Genomic DNA, 16116 nt, shown 5'->3' with positions numbered 1-16116 from the left:
ATGCGACACATTCCTCGGCTAAAAAAAAAATAGGTCATTAATATTTCAAGACAGGGACCATGCCACACTCGAGAAATGTGCATTGATGTTAAATCTGAGAATATTAGCAATTTATATCACATGATTCAAAAACATCATAGAGCAGAACTCAATTGCACGTGTGAGATTACCATCCGTTAGTCTCCTCCAAAGAGTCTAACTGCAAACAGAATCAGATGCCTTAGTTACATGTGTATATACACTGGTTATGTACACAGGAACATCAGATTTGTTCCATATGACACATTAGTTATTTTTAAACTTAGAACATTCTTCTTCTTGACTTCTTCAACCCATTACACTACTGAGGCATTGGCCGCCAACAGCAACTCATCTTCGTCCTCTGTCCTAGGCCAGTCTTTCGAGTTGTCCCAATATGTAGCCCAGCTTCTTCAAGGTCACTTGTCCAGATGTTCTTTGCCATCCTCTCTTCCGGGATGATCAGAATTTGATCGGCCCCTTTGGCTTCCACGGACTTGCACCTTTCACCACACAACCTCTTCCTCTCCCGGGAATGAGGTCTTCGAGACCTCTACAGGCGTTTCTGTAGCTCTGGGTTTTTACGGGATGGGGTTGCTAGCATCAGCTCCTTTTGCAGCTGTGTTTGGGACTGTCCATGGCAGAATTAAAGAGAACATATGAGTACAGAAAACTTGAGATGGACATTTCTGTCAGCAGCAGGGAATGGATATTCAGAAATACATGCATTCTTATCTGGTCCTTTATTAGGGGTTTATCCCCCAAAGTATTTTAATGCTGATCAACCTGAAACTCGTCACATTTACTAATTGTACACTCAGTGCCCACTTTATTGGGTACCTCCTGTATCTAATAGAGTGGCTACTGAGTGCATGTTCATGGTCTTCAGCTACTGTAGCCCATCCACTTCAAGGTTTGATGTGTTGTGTGCTTGGAGATGCTTTTCTGCACACCACTGTTGTAACGCATGGTTATTTGAATTACTGTTTCCTTCCCGTCAGCTTGAATCAATCTGTCAATTCTCCTCTCCTCTCTCATTAACAAGGCATGTTCACCCACAGAACTGCCACTCACTGGATTATTTTTTGTTTTTCGCACCATTCTTTGTAAACGCCGGAGACTCTTGTCCAAGAAAATCCCAGGAGATCAGCAGTTTCTGAGATACTCAAACTGCTCTGTCTGGCACAAACAATCATCCCATGGTCAAAGTCACTCAGATCACATTTCGTCCCCATTCAGATGTTTGGTCTGAACCTCTTGACCATGTCTACATTGAGTTGCTGCCACATGACTGGCTGATTAGATATTTGCATTAATAAGCTGGTATATAGGTGTATCTAATAGAGACAACTGGGTGTATATTAATAATGATTTGCATGATATGAAAGGGCCAGCTGGTTCTAGTGAAATCTTACAATGAATAGATGACTTGATTTGTAAATTCCATATTTATAACATCATGATTAATTCTTTGCAATACCTAACACCGCCATTACTGGTTTTCAGATACCAAAGTTAAAACCATCATGAGCAACATCATCTTTATTAAATTCTTTAAAGATTATTTTGCATGGTGATACAGCTTAGTAGAGATACTAGTTAATACTCCTTTAGTTTTGCTATTTTGGGCAATTTTTGAATAAGTTGGTTCCATGGTTCTTAGTTTTGTGACTGTCTGTGGGGAAGACGAATTTCAGGATTGTATACTGCATGTATACTTTGAGAATAAATATACTTCAAATCTTTGAATCAGTACTCTAGAAAGATTGTCGGTGACATAACCAGGACTTGTGACATGCACCAGTTGCTCATACAACTATCTACCACCTGCTCCCATGGCTTCTCCTGACCCTGATCGGGGAAGGGGGAGAGGTCTAAGCAGGTACTACACCTTGCCCAAAGGGAGGGAAGGAGCCCCTTACACCTCCTTTGGTAGAAATGTACCTCCACCGCGCCACCCAATTTGATGAAGGGTCTCAGCCTGAAACATTGTTCTCTAGAATTTTGTATGTGTGCTATGCAGCTATAGAGCAAGGTCATGAGGTCATGAGCATAAAGTATATTATTATTAAAGTATATATACTGTACCACTCCGGGAGCTGGGGGTGGTCTACAGCCCACAGCAGCATTCCTAGTGGCTAGCGCTATTTATTGTTCTTGTTTTGAAATGCTTTTGTGGGATTAGGCTGGGATGTTCAGGTTAATTTATTGTTACATTTTAGCTCTGGTTCTACAGTTACTTGCATGTGTGTTTGTGGGCCACCCTGACTGTAATCAGGTTGTGTCATAATCACCTCCCCAGTCTGTATGTGTCTGAGTGGGTTCTCACCCTGGGTCTTAATGCCCGGTCTGCTTTTGTGCTTGTCGCAATAAAACCAGCAGTTGAGCTAAACGATCTACTCTCGTCTGTTATCATGGACTGAATGCTCGCCACCATATCATATACAAACTTCAGACTCATCTCCTTACAGGCAGCCATGAACCAAAGAAACCCATTTAAAAAAAAAGACCGTCAAACACCCCATGTACAGAAAAAAGAAACAAACCATGCAAACAACAAAAGCAAGCAAAAACATTCAGAACTGAGGCTCAGGAAAGTGAGTCCACAGTCAGGAAGCCTGCTGCCAGTTCAGGAGCCCATTAGTTACAGGCCACAGCCTCAGATCAGTGCTGAGACAAGTCAACCTCATAGAGCATTGAGCTACACTGGCCCCAACACCCTGACCTTTTCAATCTGGCCCGGTATTTAAATCATCCAAACCTTGGGTCATTGCTCACTCTTGGACCCAGGCACTGCCTCTTCAATATGCTCTCGGGCCCAGGCCCTGCTGCCTTGATTCAGCCCATACTCAACCTTTCCAATCTGGCCAGGCACTTAAATCAATCAAACCTTGGGTCTTTTCTCACACTTGGGCCCGGACCTGCCGCCTCAACCCTGCCTCATCCCTAGTCAACTTGCCTTGGCTCTGCTGCATTGAAGCACCTCCAAGTCCGCTCCAGCAGTGGCCAAACATTGGCTCCTTCTCCGCTGTTGTGCTCAGGCATTATTGTCTCAATTCAGCCAGGACACACCATGCTGCAATCGGCATGCACCTTCGAGGCTTCAGTTCAGACCACAAAGATGGCAGGTCATATCGGCAAAGCTCAACTCAAAAAGGGAAGTTACAGGCTATTGACTGCACAGATCATATCCGAGAAAGAGTGTGATTAATACAGTCATTTATACTTCTGTTTACAGTATTTTGTTTGCTATCAGCAAGTAGTCGCAGTGCTTCACCAGTGTCAGCTTAAACCAGAAGTTGCATTGATAAAAATTGATGAGAGTGAAAGGGGTCATGGCAAATTTCTTTAGTCTCCTCAGGAGGCAGAGGCACTTTCTTGGCCATGGTATCTATGGTCTCATTCTCTGCTATAAGGAACTATGGAAACACGTAGATCACAGTCATCATTGGTTACTATCAAAAATCGCAAAGTCTCTTACCAATTGAATATGTATTCAAAATCTACTCAAAAATGTCAAGAATTTCGGTTTCCAAAAGGAAGTTCCATTTCAGTCTCTCTCTCATGTGGCAGCAATTCAAAGCATAAAAGCATGCAGACATTCTCAAGTGGTTCAGTTGTTCTTCATACCATAATACTATAAGACATAGGAGCAAAATTAGGCCATTTGGCCCATCAAGTCTGCTCTGCCATTCAATCATGGCTGATTTTTTTTCTCCTTCTCAACCCCAGTTCCCAGCCGTCTCCCTGTAACCTTTGATGCCATGTCCAATCAAGAACCTATCAATCTCTGACCTAAATACATCCAATGACTTGGTCTCCACAGCTGCATGTGGCAACAAATTTCACAAATTCATCACCCTTTGGCTAAAGAAATTTCTCCGCATCTCTGTTTTGAAAGGGTGCCACTCTATCCTGAGGCTGTGCCGACTAGACTCTCCCACCATGGGAAACATCCTTTCCATATCTGCTCTGTCTAGGCCTTTCAACATTCGAAAGGTTTCGATGAGATCCCCCCTCATCCTTCTGAATTCCAGCGAGTACAGACCCAGAGCCATCAAATGTTCCTCGTATGATAACCCTTTCAACCCTAGAATCATCCTTGTGAATCTCCTCTGGACAGTCTCCAATGCCAGCTCATCTTTTCTAAGATGAGGGGCCCAAAACTGTTCACAATACTCAAGGTGAGGCCTCACCAGTGTCTTATAAAGCCTCAGCATCACATCCTTGCTCTTGTATTCTGGACCTCTTGAAATGAATGCTAGCATGGCATTTGCCTTCCTCACCACTGACTCAACCTGCAAGTTAACTTTTAGGGTGTTCTACACAAGGATGCCCAAGTACCTTTGCATCTCAGATTTTTGGATTTTTCTCCCTGTTTAGAAAATAGTCTGCACATTTATTTCTACAACCAAAATGCATGACCATGCATTTTCCAACATTGTATTTCATTTGCCACCTTCTTGCCCATTCTCCTAATCTGTCTAAGTCCTTCTGTATCCTACCTGTTTCCTCAACACTACCTGCTTCTCCACCAATCTTAATATCATCTGTAAACTTGGCAACATCTATTCCATCATCTAAATCATTTACATACAGCATAAAAAGAAGTAGTCCCAACACAAACCACTGCAGAACACCATTAGTCAAACTGGCACCAAACATTAGAATGGGGAAGAAATGTGACCTAAGTGGCTTTGATCACAAAATGTAGTTGGTGCCAGATGGGGTGGTTTGAGTATCTCAGAACCTGCTGATCTCCTGGGATGTTTACATACAACAGTCTGTAGAACTTACAGAGAATAATACAAAAAAAAGATTTAAAAAAATCTTGTGACTGGCAGTTTTGTGGGAGAAAATGCCTTGTTAATGAGAGAGGACATGACCAGACTGGTTGAAGCTGACAGGAAGGTGACAGTAACTCAGATAACTACACATTACACCAGTGGTGTGCAGAAGAGGATCTCTGAATGCACAACATGTCTAACTTTGAAGTGGATTGGCGACAGCAGCAGATCACGAACTGATCACGCAATGGCACTGAGTGTACAGCCAATGTTTTATTACACAGGAACTTCTAGCTGTCATTAGATAAGCTTAAAATCATCAGTCATTCATAATTTAGTGATTAGATTTCAGAAGTGATTCATAGGTTAAAGAGCAACTAGTTATGTTCTGAAAGCTTTCCTATGATTGCAAATACTGCCTTTGAGTAGTCTTGCATTAACAGCAGAGAATGCATCAGTTATTTGTGTTGGTTTCACATGAGGTATTATTCTTTTTAAATATTTAGAGAAAAGGTGATACAAGACAGAATAATTTGAAAATAGCATCTATTTGACAAAAGATATGTATCATACATGTTTATTGAACCTTGCACTGAAAACATTGTTAACTGTAATCTTTCTGCTCTGGATCCTACAGGATTTGCAAAAATACCTCAACTATTTAAAAAAAGGCAGCAGCAATTCCCAGGCAATAATTTCCCACAAGAAAATTCAATTTCTCATTGAACAGAGCTCAGTTTTACAATCAACACTTTTTATTCCCATGGAATGATCTGCATTGTAATCATTCCTAGATGTTCGTTATTACATTTATAATTTTGTTCCTTGTCTAATACCATTCAGAATCAGAATCAGGTTTAATATCACTAGCATATGTCATGAAATATGTTGTTCTGCAGCAACAGTACACAGCAATATATTTTTTAACTATAAATTACAATAAGGAATATGAGGGGTGATTGATAAGTTTGTGGCCTGAGGTAGAAGGAGTCAATTTTAGAAAACCTAGCACATTTATTTTTCAACATAGTCCCCTCCTACATGTACACACTTAGTCCAGCGGTCATGGAGCATATGGATCTTGGAACCCAGAAAGTGTCCACAGATGGGTGATTGATAAGTTTGTGCCTAAGGTAGAAGGAGATGAGTTATACAGCTCTCGTTACATGCACATGCAATTCAACTCTTTGAGTGATTATGCAGAAAGTTTGAAGTTAATAACTCATCTCCTTCTACCTTAGGTCACGAACTTATCATTCACCCCTGCTGTGGACACTTTCTGGAGGTCCAAGATCCGTATGCTCCACGACCGCTGGACTAAATGTGTAAATGTAGGAGGGGACTATGTTGAAAAATAAATTTGCTAGGTTTTCTAAAATTGACTCTTTCTACCCTAGGCCACAAACTTATGAATCTCCCCTCTTATGTACATATATATATTTTTAAAATTAAATATGTAGAGCAAAAGGAGACAGGAGGTGGTGTACATGGGTTCATTCAGAAATCTGATGGTAGTGACTGGTGGGACGGTGTCAGTAAGACCAAGGATCTGATTATGGACTTCAGAAAGGGTAGGCCAAGGGAACACGCACCAATCCTCATAGAGGGATCAGAAATGGAGAGAGTGAACAGCTTCAAGTTCCCGGGTGTCAATATCTCTGAGGATCTAACCTGGACCCAACATATTGATGCAGTTATAAGGAAGGCAAGATAGCAGCTATGTTTCAATAGGAGTTTGAGGAGATGCTGTATGTCGCCAAAACCACTCACAAATTTCTATAGATATACTGTAGAGAGCATTCTAACTGACTGAACCACCATCTGGTAAGGGGGTGGGGGGGCTACTGCACAGGACTGAAATAAGCTGCAGAAAGTTATAAAATTATTCAGCTCCATCATGGGCACTAGCCTAGATAGTATCCAGGACACCTTCAAGGAAAGGTGCCTCCAAAAAGAGGGGTCCATCATTAAGGACATCCACAACCCAGGACATGCCCTCCACCATTATTATCTGAATGGTAGCCGATTAGGAAAAGGGGAGGTGCAACAAGACCTGGGTGTTATTGTACACCAGTCATTGAAAGTGGACATGCAGGTACAGCAGGTGGTGAAAAAGGCGAATGGTATGTTGGCATTCATAGCAAGAGGATTCAAGTACAGGAGTAGGGAAGTTCTACTGCATTTGTACAAGGCCTTGGTGAGACCACACCTGGAGTATTGTGTGCAGTTTTGGTCCCCTAATCTGAGGAAAGACATTCTTGCCATAGAGGGAGTGAAAAGAAGGTTCACCAGATTGATTCCTGGGATGGCAGGACTTTCATATGAAGAAAGCCTGGATCGACTAGGCTTATACTTGCTGGAATTTAGAAGATTGAGGGGGGATCTTATTGAAACGTATAAAATTCTAAAGGGATTGGACAGGCTAGATGCAGGAAGATTGTTTCCGATGTTGGGGAAGTCCAGAATGAGGGGTCACAGTTTAAGGATAAAGGGGAAACCTTTTAGGACCGAGATGAGGAAAAACTTCTTCACACAGAGAGTGGTGAATCTGTGGAATTCTCTGCCACAGGAAACAGTTGAGGCCAGTTCATTGGCTATATTTAATAGGGAGTTAGATATGGCCCTTGTGGCTAAAGGGATCAGGGGGTATGGAGGGAAAGCAGGTACAGGGTTCTGAGTTGGATGATCAGCCATGATCATACTGAATGGTGGTGTAGGCTCGAAGGGCCAAATAGCCTACTCCTGCACCTATTTTCTATGTTTCTAGGTTTCTCATTGTTACCATCAGGAAGGATTCGCAGAGGATTGGATAGGTACATGGATGGGAGGGGTATGAAGGGGTATGTTCTAGATGCAGGCCAAAGGCACTAGGCAGAATAATAGTGAGGCATAGACCAGTTGGGGTGAAAGGTATGTTTCTGTGCTGTAGTGTTCATTGACTCTATGACTCTAATCTTTTTAATATCCAGGAAAACGCAAAGGTTTTGAATTCAACCTGTCATTGCAACAAGGCTATGGAATTTATAAGATATCACAAGCAAGTAACTGTACTGGCCAGGAAAGTAAGCCTCTGTCCCACCAGAACCTTACCGCTCATCAGCCTGACGGCTGCAAATTCCTCCCTGTGGGAAAAGAGGGAATTCGGAGCAACATACCAATCGAGATCAGCACCACCGCTCCACTGGACTGCTCCCCGTGGTCTCCACTTGAGCACGCCCGTCCGCAGAACCTCAGCGACAAGGACGCAGGGAAGTCACTTGCCAGCACTCCAAACGGCGCAGAGAGCAAACTGGCGCAGGAGGAAGGGCGCAAACCGGAACTTGTGGATTGGGAATGGTGCCGAAGTAAGTCGGAAAGGACTCCCCGTCAGGTGAGTGTACTGGGAGGGAAAAGATAAATGCAAAGCATACACAAAGTTCAATTTTGTTGTCATTCAACCATATATACTGCCAAATGAAACAATGCTCCTCCGGACCAAATTGCACAACAGAGTACTCACACAGAACAAATAAAGTAATAGTTCCACAAATAATTAAACAAATAATAAGGTGCACTTACCACTCAAGCTGAAAAATAAATGGTATTACACTACTGCTGGTGAGACCTTGGTCATGGCAGGGAGTTCAGTAATATCACAGCCTGGGGGAAGAACCTGTTTCACTTCCGAACAGTCTGTGTCCTAATATGAGAGTTCCTCCTGTCAGATGGTAGGGGGTCAAAAAGGTCACATATATTCTCTATAGTCAATCATAAACACAGGAGATATTGCAAATGCTGGAAATCATGTGTGTGTATTGCCCACTATTGCCAAGGTTTGTCCAAAATGGAGCTTAATGATTTTAGAAAATCCTTAGATACATAGCATCTTAGCTTAACATCGGATCAGTTAGAGTCAAAGTATCATGGAGAATTACAACACAGAAACAGGCCCTTCACCCCATCCAGTCCATGCAGAAAACATACAAACTGCCTACTCCCATAGCCCTCCATACCCCTACCATCCATGTAGCTATCCAAACTTCTTAAACTTAGAAATTGAGCTTGCATGGATCACTTTTGCTGGCAGCTCATATCACACTCTCACAACCCTCTGAGTGAAGGCATTTCCCCTTATATTCCCCTTAATCTTCTCACCCTAAACCTTTAACCCATGACCTCTGGTTGTAGTCTCACCCAACCTCAGTGGAAAAAGCCTGCTTGCATTTACCCTGTCTATACCCTCATAATTTTTATACCTCTGTCCAATCTCCTCTCATTCTAAAGATGACAGCCCTAACCTATTCAATCTTTCCTTATAACTCAGTTCCTCCAGACCCAGCTGCTCTTTGTAATCTTTCTCTGCATTATTTCAACATTGCTTACATAATTCCTGTAGGTAGGTGACCAAAACTGCACACAATTCTCCAAATTAGGCCTCTCCAATGTCTTAGACAGCTTGAACATAACATCCCATCTCCTGTACTCAAAACGTTGATTTATGAAGGCCAATGTGCCAAAAGCTTTCTTTATGACCCAATCTACCTGTGATGCCACTTTCAACAAATTATGGACCTGTATTCCCAGATTCCTTTGTTCTACCACTCTCCTCTGTGCCCTACCATTTATTGTGTAAAATTTACCTGGTTGGTCCTGCCAAAGGGCCAAATCTCATACTTCTCTGCATTAAGTTCCATCTGCCAATTTTCAGCCCATTTTTCCAGTTGATGCAGATCCCTCTGCAAGCCCCGATTGCCTTCCTCACTGTCCACTACACCCCCAATCACGGTGTCATCTGCAAATATGCTGATCCAGTTAACCACATTATCATCCAGATCATGACAAACAACAAAGGAGCCAGTACCAGTCCCTGCTGCACTAGTCACAGGCCTCCAGTCAGAGAGGAAATTCTCTGCTACCACTCTCTGGCTTCTCCCGTGATGCCAATGTCTAATCTAATTTACTATGTCATCCTGAATGCCGAGCGACTGAACCTTCTTGACCAACTTCCCATACGGGACCTTGTCAAATGCCTTTCTAAAGTCCATGCAGACAACATCCACTGCCTTGCCTTCACCCACTTTCCTGGTAACTTCCTTGAAAAACTCTATAAGACTGGTTAGATGTGACATACCTCTTTTTTTCTTAACCAGGGCCTCAATATCTCTTGAAAACTAAGGTTCTGGTTCCCTACACTTGTTATCCTTCCCTTCTGTTCTGACAGCCACAGGCAAGCTTTGTACTAAGGGTTGAGATTTTTGATTGGAGAAAGGCTAACTTTGAGGCGATGCAAAAGGATTTAGAAGGAGTGGATTGGGACAATTTGTTTTATGGGAAGGATGTAATACGTCTACACGTCACCCTTGGGCAAGGTGTAGCACCTGCTTAATCCCACTATCAGGGTCCCGTTAAACCATGGGAGCAGGTAGTGGATGGTTGTATGAGCAGCTGGTGTAAATCACAAGTCCTGATTTTGTGACCATTGACACAAGGCAGACTATCTCTGAAGAGTATTGAAAATGGCTGGGGTCACCTGTCTTGTAAGGACACTGCCCGGAAGAAGGCAATGGCAAACCACTTCTGCAGAAAAGTTTGCCAAGAACACAAATGGTTAAAGACCATGATCACCTTTGTCATATGACATGGCACATAATGAATGAATAAACAGGGGTTCCCAACCTTTCTTATGTCGTGGAGCCTTGCTATTAACCGAAGGGTCTATGGACACCAGGTCGGGAACCTTGGGATGATCTCAGGAGGATAAATGGTAAAGTTGACAGATTCTTTGGCTGTACTTTGAATGAGATTTACAGGAAGATGTTTCCTGCTTGGCATTGCTGCCTGCCACACCTCCAACAGTGCTCTTAGGTCAGCTGCAGGGTCCTCAGCCAGGGACCACCATTCAATGATGTTCGCTCCCTTAGCCCTGGTACACTTCCTGGCAGTGCAGCAGTGGCAGAGACATCTCCCTGCAGCTTCCAATCGGGTTAGTCAGTCGCCACAATTTCTGTCCTTCCTCCTCAGCCACGGCCAAAAGCTGCCCTTTTCTGCCTCTTCAGACAACTCTCTGGTGGCCCTCAGCAATGATAACAAACATCTGAATGTGTTTGTGGGGCCACATTTTGAATATTGTGTTCAGCTTTGCTCACCCTGCCACTAAGTTGTAAAGAGTGCAGAAAATATTTTAGGAGATTACGGGGACTCAGGGACTGAGTTGTGGAGAGAGTCCGAGCAGGCCACGAATTGCAAAGGCAGCAGGAAGCCTGGAGGGAATTAATGGAAGTGAGGCTGCCTTGTGTGATGGACTGCTAGATTTTTACCAAAACAATCTGAAGTTAATCCTGGCTTTGAACTCCGACCACCAACGTACTGTTATCCACATTTTAAAGCTGAACCAAAATCCTGCATGTTTTGGACATTGGAATCAATGAGGCACCATGGTAGCGGCCTGTTAGCACCGTGCCATTACAGCCTTGGCGTCAGAGTTCAAATCTGATTTCCTCTGTAAGTAAGTTCATGCATTCTTCGTGTGAATGCACGGATTTCCTCTGGGCACTCAGCTTTCCTCCCACCGTCCAAAGATGTACCGGTTAGTAAGTCAATCGCTCGTAGTAAATTGCCCTGTGATTAGGCTCCGGTTGGACTGGTGGCTTGCTGGGCTGTGCGGCTCATTGGGCCAGTAGGACCTGTTCTGCACCGTATCTCTATACAGATGCACCTGCCTGTCCTCTCATCTGTCCACCCCTGGTTGAGGGAGAAGTAGGGGTGATACTTCGTCTAATACCTGCTATCAGATCTATCAGACTATGTTAATAGATCTAAGTTTGTATTTCCTGTACTGCAACTATGACGGAACTTCTAAAGTGCTGCAATGGTTTCAAGGAGCTTTATTGAATAAAAGCACCACCATGAGATTTGAGTGCCAGACGTTTTATTGTGTTATGAAAGTGTAAATGAATAGGAATGAAAATCCTGGCTGGCTTCCAATTGTTTAATTCTGGAATTTGAGGTCTGATGGCAATTTTGGCAGCAGTGAATTGGCTGTCATGAGACGGACCAAATCTCAGGTTTCCCAGTTTGTAAACCTCAGTTGCCAATTAACAAAAGTCATATTAATCAGTCTGCATTGGTGGTTTGGAAGAGAACTGGGGGGTGGGGGTCAGGGGTGGCGTGAGGTGTTAAATGCCTAAGCATTTGAGAAGCGTCAGCAAGCTTGTGAACTGCGAACGTGTTGGAGGCTGTCGATCTGATGCAGCTAAGTGGAACCATTATACTCTCAGTAACCACTTTGTTCTCTACCCCTGTACACCTGCTCCTTAATGCAAATATCTGATCGACCAATCATGTTTCATTTTTACTGTATACTGTACCAGCAGCTTACGGTCAAAATGACAATAAGAAGCGACTTGACTTGACTTGACTTGACATGTGGCAGCAACTTGGTGCATAAAAGCATGCAGACGTGGTCAAGAGGTTCCATTGTTCAGCCCAAACATTGGAGTGAGGAAAAAATGTTACCTAAGTGAACCTGGCCGTGGAATAATTGTTGATGCCAGATGCGGTCTCAGAAAGTGCTGATATCCTGGGGTTTTCATGCACAACAGTCTCCAGAGTTTACAAAGAACGCTGCAAAAAAACAAAGACATCCAGTGAGTGGCGGTCTTGTGGGTAAAGACGACTTGATAATGAGAGAGGTCAGAAGAGAGTAGTCAGACTGGTATAAGCTGACGGGAACGGGACAGTAAGTCAAATAACCACTCATTACAATAGTGGAGTGCAGAAGAGCATCTCTGAATGCATAGCACATCAAACCCCGAGGTGGATGGGCTGCAGCAGCAGAAGAGCATGAACTTCCTCTCAGTGGTCTCTTTTTAGATACAGGTGCTACCTAATAAAGTGACCACTGAGTGTATTTTGCCAGCACACTGAAAAAGCTGCAGGAATTCAGTGAGTCCGGCAGTTCTCAGCTTAGATGTTGTGAGTCAATAGGCCTGTTTCTAAGATGTACAGCTCTCTGACTGTGTTTCCAATGGGTTGGTGTCTCCACACTTTGCTCCCCTATGGGTGAACTAGCTGGAGAACAGACTTTGTTGCATTTTCTCCCAGTTTTACAAGTGAACCCTGCAGTTCAAATTTCCAAATTCAAAGTAAGTTTGTTCTCAAAGTACAAGCATGTCCCCATAAACTTTGCTGAGATTCACTTCCTTGCAGGCATTCAGAGTAAATGCAAAGAATCAATACAATCAATGACTAACTGCACACAACAAGATGGACATCCCATTCCTGATGAAGGGTCTCGGCCTGAAACGTTGGCTACTCTTTTCTCACGGATGCTGCCTGACCTGCTGAGTTCTTCCAGCGTTGTGTTCGTATTCTTTGATCCACAGCATCTGCAGTTGTATTTTTGTGTTTTGGACAAACAACCACTGTGCAAGAGGCAAAAAAGAGTGTGCAAATACAAAAGGAGATTAAAAAAAGATCAAAATAATTAAAAGCAATAAATAGATATTGAGAACATGAGTTGAAGAGAACTTGAAATCTGACATGAGGAAATCTGCAGATGCTAGAAATTCAAGCAACACGCACAAAATGCTGGTGGAACGCAGCAGGCCAGGCTCACAAAGGGTCTCGGCCCGAAACGTCGACAGTGCTTCTCCCTGTAGATGCTGCCTGGCCTGCTGCATTCCACTTGAAATCTGAGCTGGGTTATACGTTGCACTTCACTCTCTGGTCTTTGGTTTTGTATTGTCATGGACTGGGGAATGTGAAGAACTTTGTCTGGCAGACCATCCATACAGATTAATTTATCCCATCAGTGCACAGAGTCATTACAAGGAAAAACAATGGCAGAATGCAGAAAAAAGTGTTAGTTTCAGGGAAATTGCAGTGTAGAAAGACAACAAGGTTCAGGGCCATGACAAGGTAGATTGAGTCAGTCTTATCGTACAAGAGTTCTTTTTAATAGGCTTATGATAGTGGGATAGAAGATGTTCTTGTGCTATAAGACTGTAACAGAAGAGCAGAATTAACACACACAAATTGTTGGAGAAACTCGGCAGGCCAGGCAGCATCTATGAAAAAGAGTAAACAGTCAACATTTCGGGCTGAGACCCTTCATCAGGACGAGGGGGATAAGTTGAGAAGTCAGAGTAAGAGGATATGGGAAGAAGTGCAAGGTGGTAGGTAATGGGTGAAATTGGGAGAGGGGGAGGGTGTGAAGTAAAGAGTTGGGAAGTTGATTGTTGAAAGAGATAAAGGGCAGGAGGAGAGGGAATCTGATAGGTGAGGATAAAAGAGCATGAAAAAAAGGGATGAAGGGGCACCAGAGGGAGGAAATAGGCAGATATGGAGATGAAGTGAGAGGGGAATGGGAATGGGGAATGGTGAAGGGAGGGGTGGCAGTTACCCAAAATTCAAGAAATCAATATTCATGCCAGCAGGTTGGAAGCTACCCAGACGGAATATAAAGTGTTGCTACTCCAAAATGAGTGTGGCCTCATCACGACAGTAGAGGAGGCCATGAACTGACATGTCGAAATGGGAATGGGAAGTAGATTTGAAACGGGTGGCTGCTGGGAGATCCTGCTTGCTCTATTTTTTTTCTCTTAACCCCATTCTCCTGCATCCTCTCCATAACCTATGATGTCCTTACTAATCAAGAACCTATCAACGTCAGCTTTAAGTATACCCAATGGCATCCCTCCACAGCCATCTGTGGCAATGAATTCCATGGATTTGCCACCATCGGGCTAAAGAAATTCCTCCTCTCTGTTCTATAGGGATTCTGTGTTCCTTGCATTCTGCGACTGTGCCCTCTGGTGCTGGACTTCCCCACTATTACACATAAAGCATGCTAAATGTATGTGAATTATTAATAATTTTGGCATCGCAGTAACAACAGCTGAAGTAATGGAGAATGCACAGCTAAAGCCAAGTATTCATCATGAAATTAGTAATTACTATTAATCAAATACCCAACAAATAGACCGGCAGTATATTATTCCCAAGTTGAATGTTAATGAAATTAATGCTGCAGGTAAGTAACTTCAGACAGTTTTAATATAAAGTCAGGTGTGAAGACTCTAAAATTAGTAGCATGAAAGAAAACCGCTAAAAAGAAAATTACCAACCTGGCAAATTTTTCCAAGCATTTTATCAATTTTTGAGAAAAAAATCTCGACAGGTCTTAATGTATGGAATCTAACTGAATGTGAATAAAGGGCACTTTAGACAACCAGAGAAGTGATCTGTTCCCTTCCTCTGCTTTCAAGTTCAGGTTTATTGTCATTCAACATGTATGCAGCCAAACGAAACGTCGTTCCTCAGGAGCTAAGGTGCAAAGCACAGCACATAGTCGCAAAATAATATTAGTGCAAGTTCCTGGGTGGAATCGCCTGCAGACTGATGGATTGACATGAAGTGTGAGGTGCAGGTTTATGTAAGACAGAAAAATGTTGCTAACGCTATTATAATGAAACAAGCAGTCGTGTAAATATGTGAAGCAGCAGCAATAAAAGGTGAAAAGTGAGCAGTGCAGGGTGAGATTGTGTATGTAAGTTAGAGAGTGTTGTGGGGGGGGGGAGATGGCAGGGCACTCAGACAGAATAAATGCAATAGAAATCTTCACTTCTGAAAAGACCGCACTGAACTACAATCCTTTGTAAATGTGTCCAAAGCCAAAGTTATAACAAGGCAAAAGGTAAATGGGGTTACTACTTCACACAACATATGAATGCACAGTACTACTTAATGACCAGGAACAAGAGAATACTGCTGGGGATCATTTTTACAACTTTTAATATCTCTTGGTGGTGGTATCAGAATTCAGGCTTTAGCATTTGCTGTTGGATGGGATGGTGTGGGGGTGGAGGAAAGAGACAATGTCTGGAGTGTGTGGAGGTCTTTGATTAATCTGGCTGCTTTCCCAAGGTGGCAAGTAGTTTAGACAGAGTCCATGGAGGTGGGTTCCCTGATGTGCTGAGCTGTGTTCACAACTCTGCAACTTCTTGCGATTTCGGACTCCCAGTCCAAGCCATGATACATCTAGGTAGGATCTTTTCAATGGTGCATCTATAAAAATTAGTAAGGGTCAAATGCCAAATTTCCTTACCTTCTGAGGAAGTAGCAACAGTGGTGTTCTTTCTTGGCCATGGCATCTACATGGTCTCAACCGGAACAGGTTATTGGTGATGTTTCCATCAAGGAACTTGAAGGTGTCAACCATCTCCACCTCAGCACCACTAATGTCAACAGTAGAAAGTGCACCATCCCACTTCCTGAAGTCAATGACCAGCTCTTTCGTTTTGGTAACATTAATGGAAAGGCTGTATTCATG

General features: G+C 43.1%; 1 protein-coding gene across 1 annotated transcript in view; it reads left to right on the top strand.

Annotated features, from left to right (window-relative positions):
• The window catches only part of LOC140725764 (probable G-protein coupled receptor 149), a 69057-nt gene that overhangs the window by 39782 nt on the left and 13159 nt on the right, over positions 1 to 16116 (top strand). Inside the window, exon 3 of the mRNA XM_073041642.1 lies at positions 7775 to 8175. Within this exon, the coding sequence (XP_072897743.1) occupies positions 7775 to 8175 (401 nt within the window). The remainder of the gene's footprint in view (positions 1 to 7774; positions 8176 to 16116) is intronic.

The sequence above is a fragment of the Hemitrygon akajei genome, chromosome 3 (assembly GCF_048418815.1).
Source record: "Hemitrygon akajei chromosome 3, sHemAka1.3, whole genome shotgun sequence".
NCBI lineage: Eukaryota > Metazoa > Chordata > Chondrichthyes > Myliobatiformes > Dasyatidae > Hemitrygon > Hemitrygon akajei.
The sequence above is the reverse complement of the archived record's forward strand: the minus strand, read 5'-3'. Positions and strand labels throughout refer to the sequence as shown.